Raw genomic sequence first — 20,240 nt, 5'->3', positions numbered from 1 at the left:
CGGTATGGACATGGTGCAGCAATGAGTTTTACGCTGATGCTGATTCATTGTGAGCTATGGCCTAAAGCAGTCACATACCACAATTTGAATCCATGATTACATCATAAATTTACTCAATCAGATTAGCAGATTCACATTATCATAGATTGTTGTATTTTCTTTGATGAACTTGTGCAATCAAAATTCAAGCTATAATTAGAAACAGTCAGTACCTTCTTCCCTCGAATGACAGCGCCGGGTTCACCTTGTATAACCATATATTTGGTGCCACCGAGGTACAACCCGGTGGGGGCAAGCGATCAAGGCTCAGCAAAGTCGTTCATGATAGCAGTAATTTCCTCAGGCTTGAACTGCACAACACAAAAGACCAATCAAGAACAAATCAACTAAAACTATTTCAGATTGCAAGGATCACTTGACTTGTGCTATGAACCAAACACACTTGAAATCCCCAGCCACATGTTACTTGCACAAGTGATGTGAATATCCGATTTCATATATAACAATAACGAGTGTATGATTGATCTTATATTGTTACATACTAATAAAAAGGAATGCATCTCATATCAGATAATCACACAGTCCAAACTCCAAGTCATTCTTAATGACTCTCTCCAAGCTTTAATTTATAGCATAAATTGCACTTAACAAGTGAAACATTAAGAAACTGAAAAATTAATCAATTAGCTCCAGTTGATAAAACTAAACAGCTATGGTTAAAGCGCGAATGTATCAAATTAACACTAAAACCATAGGATATGTCAGTAAGTCACATGCAAATCAAATCTGATAAATTGGAGAAAAATTAACGAAAAAAAAAAGAACAGATGAATCTGGAAAACAAAGCACTAAGAAAGAAGGAGAGTTTTGGAGAGAGAAAGTGAGAAGTATTAAAGATAACCTGAGGAAAATTAGAGCTTTGAGCCCAAACACTGCCGTCTTGGCCGACGATTGCGGCGGAGGAGAGGTGGTTGCCTTCAATTTCGCAGAGAAGGTGGTCATCGACGTAGGTTTGCCACGACGGCAACCGGCGAGACGACGGCAAGCGGTGATCCGACGGCGAACTGCTCCAAGCCACGAACAGAGAAGCCAGCGAGGATGGGTACGACGTGCCGAGCTACCTGGGTTCCGGACAGGGGAAGAGGAGGAAGCGGAAGCGCTGAGAACCCGGAGACAGTGGCGACAAAAAACCTAGGGCTAGGGTTTTGTCGCTTTGGTTTGGGTCTTTAACTGCTTTTCTTTAGAGGATCACGAATAATCAAGAGTGAAGAGAATTGGAGAAGATCAAGAATAATTTTGATTTTTTGTTTTTTTTAATATATTTTTATTTTGTTGTTTTAATTATTTGAAATTATAAAATTAGGATTAATTGAATTCTAAAATTTGATTAATTTAAAAGGGTTTTTTTTTTGTCTAATCAAATAAAGGAATGATGTTTAAGTTTTTTTATAAAATTAAATAAATAAATATTTTTTATTTTTATTTAATCAAAAGGATATTTTAGTAAAAGTGGTGATATACTATATATTTAGAAAAGAAAAAATTAAATGCTGACGTGGAAAATAAATTCCACATGTTTTATTGTTATTTGTCCATATTTGACGTTGGAAGAAGAACCAAGCAACATGCAAGGAGATAAAAGAGGTTTACTGTTCATTCAGAAACCAAGGAGAGAAAACCAGTGAATAGAGGTTTTGTTCTGAGAGAGAGCTCTTTGAAGAAGTTCAACTAACTGGACAGTGTAACCTAATCAAAGGTGCATTCCGCCAGTATGATGAACAGAATCAGAGGCTTGCCAATCTGGTTTTTCGCATAGCACAGATGTTGTTGATGAAGTCAATCTCCTTCATGTTTTACTGATTGTAATGCATTTTCAATGTATATCATTCTGTAATTTCTTGTGAGAAAAGGCATTGTGAGAAAACTCAAGTAAAAGCCATGAGTGGAAAAAGGCTGAGTGATACACTTGATAGAGAAGCCTAGAGTTATTTTCAGATTTCTTTAGGTGTGTTTATGTCTTGTATCTTGTACCTGTAAGGTATCCTTTTCTTAGTTGGGTTAGCACTAAGAGGTATAGTTAGGTATTAGCATAGCCAATGTCAAGTTAGGTTAGAACTTGAGTGTGAAAGGATTGGGTCAATTCTGTGTTATTGGTGTATGTAATACTGTTAACTATAGTGAAATTCTTCCATAATTGTGGAGGAGACTGGATGTAGGTTGCATAGCACAAGGCAACCGAACCAGGATACATGCTGGTGTTAGAATTTCTCTTCTCTGCTGCATTCTGTTTTCTTATATTCATGAGACAAAAATAAATTGTCTCATAAATTTCCGCTGCTGAGTTCAAACAGAACCTGAATTGAAAGTTCAAATAAAAGGGTAATGACAGCAACTTAAAAGGAAGGCATAGATTCAACCCCCCTTCTCTAAGCCTACCACAACCTTCAAATTCTCATTTAAATTAATCACTACATAAGTTAAAGTTCTGTTTTGAAATTATATTCGAACTTTAATCTGATTTTTAAAGTTTCAATTTACTTAGTTTGATTTTTTAACTTAGATATCCGTGACTCATATTAAGGTTTTAAGTGTTTAGTTGAAAATAAAAAATAAGTGTTTAGTTGAAAATCGCATAGGAAATTAGGATTCTTTATATTTTCACATGCATTTCTCTGAAGATGCCATCCGCATAACCGATGGGTTGCATCAGGAAGAACATTCTTGATTGCATCTCGCATGGCAAGGCCTCCGTCAGTTATTACTGCTTTAGGACTTTTTCCACCCATTGCTCCAACAAAGGTTTCCAATAACCACTTATACGTCTCTGTGGTTTTGTCGAATAGTAGGCCGGAGCCGAAGATAACAGTCTGCCCATGATGATTGCATCCAGAGAAAATGACCAAAGGCTTGTTGTATTTATTCTTCTTGTAGGTTGAATCAAAGGCAACAATATCTCCAAAGCAGTGATAGTCGACTATTGACTGCCCATATGCCCAACAAATATGCTCCAACCTTTCGTTACTAGTGAACGTATACTTCCCAAAGAACAGCGGATCGTTGTTTGACTTCCCAATCAAATAGTTTATTGCCGCATTGGCATCCCCGTTTTTAACTTTTGACCGACGATAACGATCAATGTGGTTGTACAAATCTTTGCGTGTGAAGCCAGCATGGTGATATCCACCATTTTGGAACGCAATATACCCCATAATATGGCACGTCTTGACACCAAAATTATGAAAATTTTCCACTTGGACTTTATTAGTAACAGTGAGACGACGATTGGCCGGAACCAGATGCGCAAATTGGGGTGGCGTCAGATCGTGGTTGTGAGATTCCACAAAACATGATACCTTCCATCTACCGCAGCCATAGTCAAGCTTTACCCTAAGCCGAGCTGGACACTTGGTTCGCGTTAGTAACCTTGCCTCCCTTGATCTATCATCCAGATCAAGATCTCTTATATTCCTCCAGCCCTCCTTATGCAAACAAGTTGCCTGCTAATGATTCTACCTTGATTATCCCTAACCACGTCGTTCTTCCTCATTACAAATCCATGCCAACAAGCATAAGCATTATAAAATTGGAAAGCCTCATCATCTGTCATAAACTTCAGGTTCCAAATATCCTCCACCATTAAATCCGCTATTCTTTTTACACCACAAACTTCTTCACTCTTACTAGTATAATCCAGCAAATCCATATCGTCGTCTTCAGCATCATCTTCTGCATTCGGTTGATAATCGAAATCATCACCCAAATCATTATCAGAATCATTCTTGACATCATCCTCATTTTTGGACATAATTTTACCCTTGCCAAAATCTAGGTTGGTGAACCAAAATGTGAATAAACAGAACCAATGGCAGCAACTACATAAAGCTAACTTAAACTACTTAAAAAAAACTACAGTCACCGGAACCAAGGCTACTTAACCTAAGCCAACTATTTAAGAGTCCAGTATAATATTTTAATTTCAATGCCCCAAACCTAGCCACAACTTACAACTGACAAATGTGAATTAAAATCCTAATTCCAGAACCTAAACCTAACACCATAAACAGAGAAATGTTTAAAAGACAGAGACTTCTATTAAAATTAAACCAACATCCGTTATTAAAAAAAAAATTGAAACAGAGATACCTTGATGACAACCGAAGCTTGAAATCCAATGAGTAAAGAACTGAACTTCTTGAGGGAGACAATCTTAATTAAACACCCGCACGTGATTCGTAGCCGGTTGAGAAATGGGGATGGTAAACCCCTTCCACCTGCAACAGCTTGTTCACGATTAGATGTAAACCTACTAGGTTCACAAAATTCACAACATGCAAGCACACAGAAGTTATCCTTCGGCGTTACTTAAGTCGACGCCAGAGCCCGGCCACTGGAAACAGAGTTCCAGTGATGACACCCGCAACCACAGAGTTCCAGTGATAGCTGCCGCAACCACAGATAACAGAATGAACCTGTGGTTGAAGTGAAGAATAGAAAATGAAGAGGGTTGGGTCAGTGGTTATGTGCCTAAGTCCTGGGGTTGAATAACGTGTTGGAGAGTATAGAACGAAGGCCAAAAAATAAGGTTTGGGTCACTAATGGCTATGTGTCTGCTTTTTTTTAGAAATGCATGTTGAACCTGAGGAACAAAAGGAGGGTTTTTTGTGTTAAGAAATCAATTTAGAGTGTAAAAATTTTAATTGTAAATTTATCCCAATACATTATACAGTATCAATATACAACAACTACTCATACATTATAATGTAGTATATTCATGCTATACATTTATTATGAGTTTTGACTTTTACAGTACATCAATTAATAAACTTTTAAAATTTTTCTTGATCAATGTTGTGATGATGACACATAAGTAAGAGTAACTTATCCACAAATTAACGTAAGCAAATATGTAAATATTTTTTATTTAAATTTAAATAAAATACTAATAATACTTTTATAATGAAAAATTTAGATAAAACATATGAAATTTTAAGTTCAAATTTCAGCATTGTCCTAATCTTATTCTAATTGTTATATTTACGTTATTTTTAGAGATTATTCAAAAATTAAATGAAGATATATATATATATATATATATATATATATATATATATATATATATATATATATATATATTTAAATTAGTATATTTTAATTTCACGCGATTTCACAGTCTTTTATATTAATATTTTATTTGAGTCAAACAATATATGTTATTACTAATATTGTAAAAGTTTCAAGACCCGTTTAAAAAAAAGATTACGTGATACGCTGTTTTGGCTCGCAAATTTATTTAGCTATGGCTGGACTTAGAAAAAAAGTCTTAAGAATCTTTCTACAAGTGTCAATTTCATCAGAGGGGAATTGAATAAGAGAACTATCAGTTAAAGACCACCTATAAACCACTCAAATTACACACCCACAACATGTTTTTCACCTCAATCTTGACCGTTAATATTTTTTTATATTAAATCTGAATGATTAAATAAGTTAGAACGAAAAAGTTCCAGATTTGTATGATGGAATAGGTGATAAGCTTCCTAACATATTTCACATAACTCTATAGAGACAATGACATACATAGAGCAAGCGGAAACCATAAGTGGGTTGAGAGATTTTAGAGACAGTTACTTATTTGAATAAGTGTTATCTGCCAGCTAACCCTCGTTCCCGACTTCCTTGAAGTGGAGTCCATGTCGAATCCGACCTCTTGTAAGGAGGTCGGTTGTGTGGGGAGGCCAATCTATGGATTAGACCTTTTTATCTCATATAGTTCTGGGCCTTAGTGTTGGGTCAGGGTATAAACAGTATTGGTTTTACTTGTAAATTTTGGCAACAAAATTATTCATACAGAAAAACTGGTTCTCAAGTTTTCTTCATGAGCAGTTTGCACTAAAAAAGCTAGTCTACTAGGTAGCGTTTGGTGGAGAGATAGAGACGGAAAGATTAAGACTGAGAGACAGAGACTAAGAGACAGGGATTGAAATAAATCTCAATATTCTCTTTGGTGCAAAATGGGAGATAGGAATTGAAACAAGAATGAAACTCTAATTTAATTTGCACAAAGGGTAAAATTGAAATTAATTAATTGAAATGAAAGTATTTTAGGTATAAAATGTTATTAAAGTTTCAGTCTCCATCTCTAAAAATTTCAGTCCCCTATGTCTCTACTTTTTGAAGGTACTGAAATACTGAAATTTTAGAGACAGAGACAGAAATTTTAGTACCAGTCTCTGATATTTGATAGGAAGACTAAGTTCTGATTTAATTACCCTACTTCGTTGTTATTAAAGATTAATATGAAAACTATACATTAATTTGATATTCAATAAAAAATTTTAAGAAATTATAAATTTATATTTTAATTTATAAAAACTATACATTAATTTGATATTTAGTAAAATTAAATTAATTTGATAAAATTATTAAAATAATTTAATGAATAAATTTATTGAATATTTTGTATAATTTTACACAAATAATAAATTAATTTATGTTTTTATGATTAAAATTTTTTTACACATAAATTATTATTTTATTTAAGTGAAAAAAAATTTTAATCAAGTTTTGGTCTTACTTCGCGCAATTGGTGTCTTTTAATAATAAGTGTCTTAATTAAAACCGCTATCTAGGGGTGTTCGCGGTGCGATTTGGTTCGGTTTTTTAAGGAAAAACCATCCGATCCGATCGTTTAATTAAACTGCGGTTCAGTTTGGTTCGGTTTTTTGTCAAAATCATCCGAACCAAACCAAACTGATTTTAATCGGTTTGGTTTGGTTCGGTTTGTTCGGTTTTTTCAATCAAATCAAAAAATAACCACATACTATTATGCAAAGTCATAACATTGAAATTATAGAATACATGTACACCATAACTAACAAAAGTCTCGATTCAATGAAATTCAACAACAAAAGAAATTAAAATACGACAATTAAAGAAGTTTAAAGGTTCAATAGTCAACACAACAAAAAATAAAAATAAATTTCCAGCAACAGATAGCCAAGTCTTGGTGTCCTCTCCAACGACACCAAAAAACAATGAAACTTCTTCAAGCAAACCTACCTGAAATCAAAAGTCAATTACATAATAAAAACAATAATAATTGGTAAAAGCACTTGATCAGGTCACAAGTGAATCTTCACCATCATCTCTTAGGGACTAGGGACTACCTTATCAAACAATGTTAAAATTTTACTACTGACATGTCCAATACTCCAATCAGAAAAGATCCACACACATAGACCACTACAACCTTTATTTAAAGTGCACTTGATTTTATGATTAATTTGAACAATTATTTCAAAAAAAAAAAGATTAACCATTGTACTTGTCAACCTAAAATTTACTTAAGAGACCTACGATCAAGATCTATGGAAAGCACATTCGAAACTATGCTGTTAGATTGAGATGAGTTTAAGTAAATAGTTACCATGAATGGCAAGATCTATAGAAAGCACATTCGATGCAAGACCACCATGAATAGTTCTAGGCTCAGATGCCAAGGGGTTTGTTGCTCCAATCAACTTTTGGCCAGTTGCAACAACACCTTTACCCTCCCAAACCATGGCAACAATAGAACTAGAGATAATGTATTAGACCAATCCATTAAAGAAAGGCTTTGTAATTACTAGCAATTTGTGGAGTTTCTAAGCTGAATTGTTAGCTCATATGTTAAGTAGTAACAAAAACAAAAGAAGTTACCTTTCAAGTAAAATCCCTTCTTCTCAAATTTACTAATAATCTCCCCAACCTGAAACAGAAAGTAGCTTTTTTTCAAATATTATAAGGGGGAAAAAGAACAACATTGACCTATTTTACAAAATAGCTACCTTCATCAACCTAATTACTAACAATTTTAAACAATTAGTAATGAACAAATAATTAAAAAAACAGTAATGAACAATAAACAACAACCAGCAATCAACAATGAACAATGAATAACAATCAACCATGAACAATGAACAGCAAAGTAATTACTAGCAATTTCAAAAAATAACAACAAAATAATGAACAACAATCAGCAATGAACAACAATCAACAATCAAACAACAAATATATAGAACAATAAAACTGAAATTATTGATTTATTGATTAACAAGTTAACAACAACCAGCAGCAAGCCAGCAATCCATCAATGAATAACCAAGTCAGCAAACACTTCAACAAACAGAACAAAATCAGCAACAATGAATCAAATTACCAAAATAAATCAATAATTTAACCAGCAACAATACCTAACAAAATAAATCAACCTGAACTGAATCAAGAAAATCAAGATACACAACCAAACTAATTCCAAAAATTTTGAAAAAATGGTGCACCAATTCTAAACTGAATCAAGATATACAACCAAATAGAATCAGAAACACAACCAAATTAATTCCACAATTTTTATTTGGTGCACTAATTCCACAAATTCTTCGTCTTTCACCTTCCCATTTCCTGCATTAACATTGAATAAACAAAAATTCAGAACCAACCCTAAACCTGAATTACCCCAAATCAAAATAGAACAAAAAGTTCAGAATTAAAAAACAAAATCTGAATCCATAAGAAGACTAAAACAGAATTTAAAAAATAAATAGAATCAGAACAAAAAAAAAACCTGAGATGGAAGGACAACACTGCTTCAATGACAGAGAAGAAGAGACTGGACACCGACACGACTTCAACGACAAACGAGAGAGGGCGACGAACTGCATCGGCTTCGACTGCGTCTGGTGCGTTCTGCTGCGGTTCGTTGAGGACGACGATGGCTGTTGGTTCGTGGAGGAGACGGCTACTGGAGAGGTGGTGTGTGGAGCCGTCGAGGATGAGGGACAGAGAGGAGTGCTACGAGCCGACGAGGAAGGGAGAGGGAGAGGAAAGGACCGCACCGCCGCGATGGTGCTGTTCGGCGACGTCGATGGCGGAGAAGAAGGAGGAGGTCCGGCGCTGAGACACTGCGCTAGAGAGACTGAGAGAGAGCTCGAGGAGTTAGGATTCCTGATAGGGGAGGGGTGGCTGCGGCTAGATTAGGATGAATTGGGGAGGAAGGCTACTTTTATATTAGGGTTTTTTTAATAACACCGGTTCGGTTCGGTTCGATTAGGATTTTGATAGTGAGAACCGAAAACCGAACCGAACCGCAAAAAAACAGCAACACATCACTTTTTTCGATTTTTTCGGTTTTCGGTTATTTCGGTTTTCGGTTATTTCGGTTCGATTCTTCGATTTAGTTCTACATCATTTAATATTGCATGCCAATAAATTAATATTGTAATAAACAAACTGGTGGAAAGCGTTGCTTAAATTTTTTTCATCCAAATTTTAATTCCCTCCAAATATTTTAATTTTCCCCGAAACCAAAAACAGGAAAAAAACACAAGCAATAATTGATTCATCACCTCCTCCCTCCTATTAGTCTATCACTTAGAAACAGAACTCAAATCCTACTATTTTAGAATCAAAATTCTAACCCCAATCCTAGCTCAATTTCCCCAATTTGACGACGTTGACTCGCGTTCTGCGTTCCTTTCTCTTGCCATTGTCCTGGAAGGTTCTTTCGAGTGGATGCGCCAGCTCCATGGAGGCTTGCTCGGGCGGCGCGTGTGAGTTTCATGGTTGATTGCGGAGGCGCGTTGGTCTCCGATCTCTCCCAGACGAACGCTTGGATGGCGTTCAGAATCAAAATCATGAATAACCCTAAATCCCTAATCCCATCCGTAACACAATTTCCCCAATTTCACAACACATGCGCGTTTCTCTCTGCTCCGCCGTGTTCTTCTGCTCCGCCGTGTTCTTCTCCTCGCATCGAGTTCTGCTTTGCTCCACCATGTTCTTCTGCTCGCGCCGAGGTTTGCTCTGCTCCACCTTGTTCTTCGTTCTCTCGCGCTGAGTTCTGCTCCACTCCTTCGTATTCTAAATTGGAAGAAGTAGCTACTTATGCAAAAATAGTGAGAAATGTGACCTTGTTTTTCTTTTCCTTAATGTTTCAGGAATTTCATGTAACTCAATTAGATTACAGAAAGGCTATCTGTAGATAAATGTGAGGTAGGTTCCTTTTGTCGTTAAATATGTCATTTAATTTTAATTTTAAGAAATTTGAAGAATAAACTCTCAGTTGCTGCTATTTTATAGGCAGAGTTGTTAAGCAAGAAATATGAGGAGAAGTACAAACATTGTAACGGAAATAACATCCAAATTGATTGTTGAAGAAGCTAAATTTCGTGATATACAGGTAATTAGAAATTTGTATTATTATTTAGCAAATAGTAAAAGGATTTTAGGGAAGAATGAATTGTTATTAGCCTTGCTTAATGGATATAAAGGTAATTATAAAGGTAAGAAGAATGAGATTTTGCAGCGGGAAGGGAGAGAAGAAAAGGATTTTTCTGTGGTCTGAGGTTCTTCTTGTGAGGATTTTGCTCCTACTTAATTGGTCTACTTAAAGAGCTTTTGTTTTTAGTAATTGACTGTGTGGGATTGGCTTGATTTTTTCTAGTTTTGAAATTTTGCTGAAAATGAAGCTTTCTTCAGCTGATTTTTGTCCTCCACCTCCGGAAGGTATGTTATGTATACACTCTTGTTTGCATATTCTTCTTCATTGTTCATCTCCCTTTCTATTCTCCACTGTTTTGGAGCTAGTTATTGTTGCATACCAGTGTTAAGGGGGTGAGAATGCTATTCTCTTTTAGATCTTGATGGACTTTGGTTGCTGAGAATTTTGTTTCTCAAACGTGATTTGGTTTGATTTGCTCAGCGCCAAGCCTTTTGTTGTTTATTAAGATAATGATTTTGCTAATGATATACCAAAATCAGTTAGTGCTCTTGACGAATTTAGGTGGCAGTTATGAACATTCTGTTGGATATTCATGGCATTGTGATGGCTGTTATTAAGATCATTGGTTAATGTACTAACTGAAAATATTTCACTTGAAGATTTGAAAACAGAAAATTAGATTCTGCTGAATATGAAAGTATGCTGGAAATCCAAGAATTTAAAATAAAAAATAATTGTGGAAGGATTAATGAAAGAGAAAGGAGAAGCTAGAAAGGAGAAGTTAAGGAGTGAAGGAAAAGAGAAAAGTGTTAGAATAGGATAGAGCTATAATATACCTTCTGATTTACCCAACAACAAACAACAACAACAAAGCCTTATCCCACTAAGTGCTGATTTACCCAAATAAAATAAAATAAATAGCTCGTTATGAAATAATGCAAATGTCCTAAATTGGATTCTGTTACAAATATTAGGACATTTAAATATATGACATATGAGTAATTTTATATGAATAGGGTATATTATATTGATACATGAAGAAAAAAAAAAGGGGGATTATAGCCAGATTTTAACACCTTTTGATTGGGGGATTGCAGTTTGAATGGGCTTGGCAGCACCCTGTCGAATCCTTGGCCGTAAGGAAGGCAGCTGCAAATTTTAAATCCCTTTCGGGAGTTGCCAATAAGATCAAACTCGCATACACAATGCTCACCCTACCATCTTGGCAGAGGTATGGTCTTTATTTCTTTATTGAGTTTGGAATTGAAATTCTCTTTTTGTTGGGCTATATTTCAGTTCAATTGAGTTAGCGCTAAGTTTTTCGCCATGCTTCCAATTACGTTCACTTCTTTTTTTCTGCTTCTCTCTTTTTGAAAATTTTGTAGGTTTGCTTTCATAGCTATAATATTTGCAAATTCATCTCAAGAGCCATTTACAGGCATTTCCCTTTATTCTTGCTTTCACTCATTTCAAATATCATGGACTTCTTTTCTTTTACCAACATATTTTCTTTGTTTTTCTGGTCATTGCAGAAATATAGACTTGGGAAAAGCCAACCACAACTTGAAATCTGTTCTGGCAACAACAAACATGAAGGTAACTTGGTTATGGCTTCTCAGTTATTATAAATAGATTCTGATTCTGACAATGACACATAAATCATGTGTCTTCTCATTACAAGATCCATATTTAGATTCAGATGTTAGTAGAGAGAATGCAGGGTAATGTGTTCTTCTTCTCTCAGATCTTGAACATTAAAACACGTCATTAATTAATAGGTAGCATACATACCCCACCAATGGAAACTGTTTAGAGGGAAAAGAAATGGCTCTTTCCTAGAAAATGTGTAGCAATTGTACTATGATTTATAGCCTTATAGGCCAATGGATTTTGGTCAAGAAAGAAAGAAAGAATATGAGTAAGGACTAAATTAATGGTTCAAGTACGTGGTTGTTGTTCAACTAGAAAGAAAGAAGAACCTGATTTTGATTCAATGAATTTGTAGAAGAGAAAAAAATGGAGGATTCAGGAGTATGTGGAGAAGGGAGAAGACAAGTGAAACCCAGGTGGTATATAAATGAGGGTGGCGATGAGGGCGGACAAGAAATTAAAGGTCTTATTAATTAAGAATAGTAGTTTCTTTGTGTTTTGTTAATTCATGATTGCTCTGTTTTCTCTATTCAAAGCTATTATTATTTTGTAATTGGAGTCTTCTTGACGAATGAATATTGAAAATGATTTTCATTTTCCATCCGTTTAAAGTAGAAAAGAAAAGATTATGGATTGCGGTAGTGGCTCACCAACTTGCATTGAGAGGTGTGGTAGAGTGCAAGTCGTTGAGTGACAGTACACCACCCACCTAATATTCGGGGTGATCCTGTTTGTGACACATTTTGCAGTAAATGGTATTCTCTGAGTTCAAGTTCTTGGATGGATTTGTTTCTCCATTTCGGTCACTGTTTTTGCAGCACCTCTAAGCATTGTGGTCAGTGATTAATTATCATTTAATTTCATTAATTTCTTAATATCATACTTGTTATTAGCTTTGTGATTAGTTATTATTGTAGGTGATGCAGGCACATGTTATAAGAACAAAGAGTGTTCAATTTATGCCATTCAATTTGTCATTTTTCCTCACATTAAGTGCGGTTATGTGGTTTGCATATGGTTTATTTCTCAGTGATATATGTATTGCCGTAAGTACACCAACTTTATCAGTTTGAATATAAAAGAATTTGAAAGTGACTTGACTTATTAATTGAGTAATTAATTGTCAGCTACCAAAGGTGTTGGATTTTGCACTTGGGGTACTTCAGATGCTGCTATATGCCATATACAGAAATGCTGCTATATACCATATAAAAAGCTTACTATTTGGGACACAGGTAATTGATTTTCTAGTTATTTGATGAAATTTTTTTGTGCAAATGTTAAAAAAAGTAGTTAATTAAGAATCTTCATTGTTCTTAATATCAAGTGCTTTCTTTTATTGTTATTTTGGCCACTGATGCATCTTAGTGCTCCACTTTATATTGTGTGCAGCAGTTTCAAACAAATAATAATCTGCAAGCACTCACATTGTCCATGGGAAGTGGTAGTAATAAGGATTCATCAACAACCAGCTGTGACAATAACAGCATTATTGAAGCCCCACCTTCTAATGGAAGAACTCTAGATACCTTTGGCGAGAGAACTTCAATATACCGTGGCATAACAAGGTTTCAATTTCATTATTGTGTTTAATTTGGAAATTCCTGCCTTGTATATTCCAATATATTAATTGATGAAAGAAATAAATAAATAGACATAGATGGACTGGAAGATATGAAGCTCATCTTTGGGATAATAGCTGCAGAAGGGAAGGACAATCAAGAAAAGGTCGCCAAGGTGTGTGTCTACTATTTTATTTTATTTTTACATTCAATCAAGGTTTTTATGACTTTTCTCTTGTGATTTTTGTAACACCCTAATATCCAAATCCTTATGCTCGAGTCATAAGTCAATGATATTACGGTGGTACGACTCTCAGGTGGATTTTTAATATATAAATATAGGTAATTTTGAAAGGAGTATTAATCAAGAAGCCTGAAAAGAGTAGAAATAAAATCGCGAAGACGTATCACTCACGTTTCGACAACGAAAAGATAAAACGTGAAGCCGAAAGCGATATACAGATAAGGCATAAAGGAGATTAAGAGATAGATAACAGATAGATATATATAACATAAGTAAATAGCCACTAGTCGCGACCCGCGAAGTTTAGGCCGGCTAGGGTACAATATGAAAGTAGTTGACAACAGTACATCCTAATCTCTCCCAAAGGAAACATAAGAGCCTCTATAGGCAAGTTCCAAAAGAGTTCAATACATAATATAATCTTTTCAAAACGAAGATGGAGAGATTCTAAGCAAAACACAAAGTAGAGAAAATAAAGATCTTCGCCGTCTCTCAGACGTACCACAGCTCACTTCTGAGCACTTGGACCTGTATCTGAAAAACAAGAGATATATACGGAATGAGAACCCCGGGCCCATGGGTTCCCAGTACGGTAAAAGTGCCAAATAAATACAATGCACTGCAATAAAAACTCACTAAGCATCCTAAACTCCTTTTCACCAAGTATCCAGCCTAGATTCTCACTAATCAATAAATAGGCACCTGTCGTAAGGGGATACTAAATCTAGTTCATGTTACACATGTTTTCCAACTCGCTGATTCTTCCACGAATCAGACTCAGAATCATAAGCAAAACCATCACCAGTTGTTCTGCCTCAGCAACTCTATATCAATACATCATACCCTCGCCTGGAGCTAGTGAAATCACATCACTGCGTCTACCCAGGGGGCTCAAATGATTTCATTCGAAAATCGTCATCATTATGCAATCGCATTATCAATTCATCTCATCAAGAACAGCCCCCAACATCCACCAACACCATCATGAGGGATCTCTCAGTTGTACAAACACAAGCAATACAGACAAGTAATACACAAATAAGGTACAAGTAGAACAAGTAGCATGTAATCAGGTAACATAGCATATATGATATAGAAATCCAAAACAAATAGGCAAACCCAAACAATTCAAACATATGCAAATGATGTATGCCTGCCCTATGGCTGATGATATCATCTGTCGGTTATATAGCCAACCCGACACGTCCTGGTAGCTAACCATGGACAGAAACACCCCTTGCGGAGCAAGTAGGTTTGAGCTACAACCCCCTTGCTACTACCCGCTCAGCCCAGAGCCAGTGGAACAACCACTACTGCGGCTACTACCCAGGCGGGTGTTTAACAGCTCAACCTGGAGCCAGTGGAACAACCACTACTGCGGCTACTACCCAGGCGTCACAATCTCTGACCTGGAGCAAGTGGGACAAACCACAACCCTTGCTACTGCCCAGGTATCTCAAGCATTAACCCAGAGCAAGCGGGACGAACCACAACCCTTGCTACTGCCCAGGTATCTCAAGCATATATTCATTCAATCTCAATTCATATTATCAATCCTCATTGTTATCAAATCTCAAACATTAACCTGGAGCAAGTGGGACGAACCCCAACCCTTACTACTACCCAGGTATCAGAGTTACATTCATTCAAAACTCCATAATTAACTCATTTATCATAAACATCATTTTTCGTCTCATACCCGGAGCAAGTGGACTAGCCACTGCTACTACCCAGGGAAACTCGCATCTCAGATAGTGGAAGTGCAAATCACAATTATCAATAATTCAACATAAACATGCATGAATTCTCATCCATGGATCAACATCCATATCAGCCATCCGGCTCACGGTTAAATCCATAACCAGCCAATATTCATAGCATACACAGCTATTCCGGCTCACGGTTCAATCCAGAACCAGCCAATTCATAAACAATTACGGCCCTTCGGCCAATGGCATAACAAGCACTTCCACCACCATCCTCCACATCTTACATAATCATCAATGATCCTCATTGATTATTCATTTTCCCCTTGCTTCACTCGCAAGTTACCTCATTCACTAGCCCTTTTCTAATAGCTAGGCATATCATAACGATTTAGGATATAAGTGGTGAGATCGGAGGCTTAGAAGTATGAGATTTGGCTTTTAAAACTCAAATATCAACTTTGGCATGAAAACAATGCCACGCGTACGCGCACTCCACGCGCACGCGTGGATGTCCTTAAAAACTCATCGACGCGCAAGCGTCATGCACGCTAACGCGTGGATTAAAAAGTTACCAAATCGACGCGCACGCGTCAACCACGCGTACGCGTGGATACTCTCGTGCCCCAGGCACAAAGCTGGCACAGTTCTGGCACAACTCTCTGGAAAATGGCTGGGCATTGGGTGCAGCACTATCGACGCGCCCGCGCACATCACGCGCACGCGTGGATGGCGTTTTCTGGAAGATCGGCGCGTACGCGCCAAGTGCGCCCACGCGCAAGGGGTTATCCTGCTAAAAATTTTCTAAGTTAAAAACTGCAGAATTCACAGATTCAACCCCCAATCTTCCGACGGACATAACTTCCTCATTTTAAATCGTTTTTCACCCGTTCTTCGAACGGCATGGACATCCCGGATCCAATTTCATTTCTAAACAGATTTGGCACAAAACAAAGATCCGTAGTCCAAGTTATGTCTCGTCAAAGTATGCCCAAAAACCATGTTTTCGTATAAACCACAAAGTGCCATTTTCAAAACAAGCCATTTTCAACTCTTTTCAAAATCAACCAAAACATGCCAATTTCAACCCTTTTTGAAACCAATCAAAATATACCAAAATCAACATCAAGCCTCCTCAACTCATACATTAACACCTTGCCACAATTCACAAACCGCCATATAACCATCTTTACCCATTTCAAACAAATGGCTAAATTACAAACATATCAACATGTCATACATCCTTCCTCATCTCAATTTCCAACAATACTATTTCCAATCAACCACCATTATACATAGTCAATATCATAATCACTATCACGTGGTTTCACCCACAAATCAACCTTAATCATTCCTCAAGCATATATCACAACATACATATCTCTCATGCATTATCATACCATCAAGGCATCAATAATCATACTCACATATATGACCACATAATATATCTCAACCAAAATCAAACATACCTCATCTATACTATTTCACCCAAAATTACCAATTTCCACACTTCAACTCCTCAAACCTCATTATTCAATAACCAACCCAATCATTCATATATTCATTATTTGAAATTCATCCAATCACTTGTGTCATCATACAATGCACACATCAACTTACCTTCCTTACCTTCTTCCGGCCTCCGGCCCAAAATATACGGCCTCCGGCCCAGATATACGGCCTCCGGCCCAATTTCACAATTTAAATGCTTAAATCACAAATCAATACTCATTACCCAATATATCAAATTTTCAATACACCAAGCATACAAGTCCACACAATTCTCAACCCAATCATCAATTCACATTACATACCAACTATGCATATTAGCACCAACCATTTACACAATCCAAACTTAATCCTAGGGGCATCTAGCCTAGGAATTCTCATCACACCACACGGTACTTAAATGAAACTTAAACCGTACCTCTTGTAGCCAAATCAATTGAGCCTCTTCTTTGGAAGTCTCCACCAACCCTTAGCTCCAAGCCTCACCAAAGCTCCACAAGTAATACCAACCTCCCAATTGTGCATCAAAATCACCAAATACACTAACATAACCAATATCACATACATACATCAACCTAGGGCTCATAAAGATGATAAATCACAAGGGTTTGAGCACTTCTTACCTCAGCTCATATGAAGTAGGGATAGAACCCACTTAGAATCCATGTTGGAGTATCCCTAAACACCCAAAATCACAAGATTTCAACACTAACTTCCCAAAAACGTGTAACAGTAGGGAATTTCGAAAACTGGGCAGAGATGAATGGAATACTCACCACAAAACTTAGATAGAATTGTAGAGGATGAGAAGAGCGACGCGTGGCCGCAAACGGCTCGTCAATCGGAGCTCCGTAGCTCAAGTTATGGTGATTTGAAGATCAAAGAGAGTTAGGTTTTCTCTCTTCTCTTCTCTCTCCCAATTTCAGCGCCCAACACCCCTTCTTTAGGGCAAAATGAGCTGAAATGCTCATAACTAATGTTTATATATGTTGGGTCTTGGGCCCACTTAGGCCCAGTTCACTTATTTTTGTCCGTTGGCCCAATTTTGGACCAAAACCTTTAACATTAGCGCTCTAAATCGCACTTCAAATATTTCTGCCTCCCCTAATTATAATTCCTCATTTCTTAATCTTATTTACTCATAATCAACTTTCTCAGCTGCAGTACCAGGCAGATCTCAGCCAGTACTTCCGGTCAAAATTCCACTGCGCGCTTTTACGCAGAAAACTATGTTTTCTGACTCGGAAAAATTCACTGAATCCAAATATCATATTTAAATCATCAAATTCCAATTGCCAAATCTTCCAACCATATTCGCTCCTATTTAACTTATTATTTAACCAATTTCGGTTAAACCGGGTATTACATTCTACCCCCCTAACATAAATTTTCGCCCTCGAAAATTCCATCCATCCCTACGAGTACGCGCACGTAGTGTGCCTTTATATCCAACGCATAACAGTTCCAAGGTCTTTTTACTCTACGCGCTTCCGTTGCCGCGCTCTGATTTCTCTATCTTCGAGGGTCTCGGCCATTCGTTCAACACCGACCAACAGCCTCGTTCCTTACTCTTATCGTCTCATGAACTCACACCCTATTAAATCTCATCAATAATATTGCTATCATCGTTAATCATAGCCATCATCCCACATCACTATAATCAATCAAAGCTTTCTTCGTTTTCAGAACCCAATGAGTTTGTACTAACAAGCTGACAAACTCTTATGAATCCGCTTTCCTTTAATAATCTATAAAAGCTTTCGAGGCACATCTCTTTTGTTGAAGTTACTCAGATCAAAAATCATTTTTAAAAAATATAACCAACACTCCTTCAAATTCTTGGGAGAATTTTCAACAGCACCTCCCTAAAAATTGGAGTTTACCACCCGTCACGGGTTCCCTCAAACCAATCTCAGTACTGCATCAACATTTCAATTTAAATGTTTCCAAACGATTCCTCTGAAATCGATCATTACAAATCTTGATCTAAATCCAAGGTCACCATGACTAAACATCATAGCACTCATCTCTCGAACACAACAACTTGCACGAAGACCCAACATATATAAACATTAGTTATGAGCATTTCAGCTCATTTTTACCCTAAAAGAGGGTTGGGGCGCTGAAATTGAGAAGAGGGAAGAGAAGAGAGAAAACCTAACTCTCTTTGATCTTCAAACCACCATAACTTGAGCTACGGAGCTCCGATTGACGAGCCGTTTGCGGCCACGCGTCGCTCTTCTCATCCTCTACATTTCTATCTAAGTTTTGTGGTGAGTATTCTATTCATCTCTGCCCAGTTTTCGAAATTCCCCACTGTTACACGTTTTTGGGAAGTTAGTGTTGAAATCTTGTGATTTTGGGTGTTTAGGGATACTCCAACATGGATTCTAAGTGGGTTCTATCCCTACTTCATATGGGCTGAGGTAAGAAGTGCTCAAACCCTTGTGATTTGTGATTTTTATGAGCCCTAGGTTGATGTATGTATGTGATATTGGTTATGTTAGTGCATTTGATGGTTTTGGTGCACAATTGGGAGATTGGTGTTGCTTGAGGAGCTTTGGTGAGGCTTAGGGCTAAGGGTTGGTGGAGACTTCCATAGAAGAGGCTCAATTGATTTGGCTACAAGAGGTACGGTTTAAGTTTCATTTAAGTACCGTGTGTGTGATGAGAATTCCTAGGCTAGATGCCCCTAGGATTAAGTTTGGATTGTGTAACTGGTTGATGCTAATATGCATAGTTGGTATGTAATGTGAATTGATGATTGGGTTGAGAATTGTGTGGCCTTGTATGCTTGGTGTATTGAAAATTTGAAGTATTGGATAATGAGTATTAATTTGTGGTTTATGCATTTAAATTGTGAAATTGGGCCGGAGGCCGTATATTTTGGGCCGGAGGCCGGAAAGAGGTAAGGAAGGTAAGTTGATGTGTGCATTGTATGATGACACAAGTGATTGGATGAATTTCATATAATGAATATATGAATGATTGGGTTGGTTATTGAATAATGAGGTTTGAGGAGTTGAAGTGTGGAAATTGGTAAATTTTGGGTGAAATAGTATAGATGAGGTATGTTTGATTTTGGTTGAGATATATTATGTGATCATATATGTGAGTATGATTATTGATGCCTTGATGGTATGTTAATGCATGAGAGATATGTATGTTGTGATATATGCTTGAGAAATGGTTGGGGTTGATTTGGGGATGAAACCACGTGTTAGTGGGTATGATATTGATCATGTATAATGATGGTTGAATCGAAATAGTATTGTTGGAAATTGGGATGAGGAAGGATGTATGACATGTTG

At 36.8% G+C, this 20,240-nt stretch overlaps 1 protein-coding gene across 1 annotated transcript; it reads left to right on the top strand.

Annotated features, from left to right (window-relative positions):
* Nucleotides 1-12,274: 12,274 nt before the first annotated feature.
* LOC130939368 (bidirectional sugar transporter N3-like) lies at nt 12,275-18,998 on the top strand. Its single transcript, XM_057867478.1, has 5 exons — nt 12,275-12,371; nt 12,682-12,743; nt 12,835-12,954; nt 13,036-13,102; nt 18,913-18,998. Exons 1-5 carry the CDS (start codon nt 12,275-12,277, stop codon nt 18,996-18,998), a joined length of 432 nt encoding a protein of 143 aa, XP_057723461.1.
* The last annotated feature ends 1,242 nt before the right edge of the window (nt 18,999-20,240 follow it).

The sequence above is a fragment of the Arachis stenosperma genome, chromosome 7 (genome assembly GCF_014773155.1).
Source record: "Arachis stenosperma cultivar V10309 chromosome 7, arast.V10309.gnm1.PFL2, whole genome shotgun sequence".
Classification (NCBI taxonomy): domain Eukaryota; kingdom Viridiplantae; phylum Streptophyta; class Magnoliopsida; order Fabales; family Fabaceae; genus Arachis; species Arachis stenosperma.
Note: the sequence above shows the minus strand (reverse complement) of the source record. Positions and strands in the feature narration are given on the sequence as shown.

What these genes read in the sequence shown, in the direction of transcription:
- LOC130939368 (XM_057867478.1), top strand. Translation starts at nt 12,275, where the DNA reads ATGGAGGATTCAGGAGTATGTGGAGAAGGGAGAAGACAAGTGAAACCC. An exon ending in GGGCGGACAAGAAATTAAAG is followed by an intron (nt 12,372 to 12,681) that starts GTCTTATTAATT and finishes TCTGAGTTCAAG; the next exon opens with TTCTTGGATGGATTTGTTTC. An exon ending in ATATGCCATATACAGAAATG is followed by an intron (nt 13,103 to 18,912) that starts CTGCTATATACC and finishes ATTACAAATCTT; the next exon opens with GATCTAAATCCAAGGTCACC.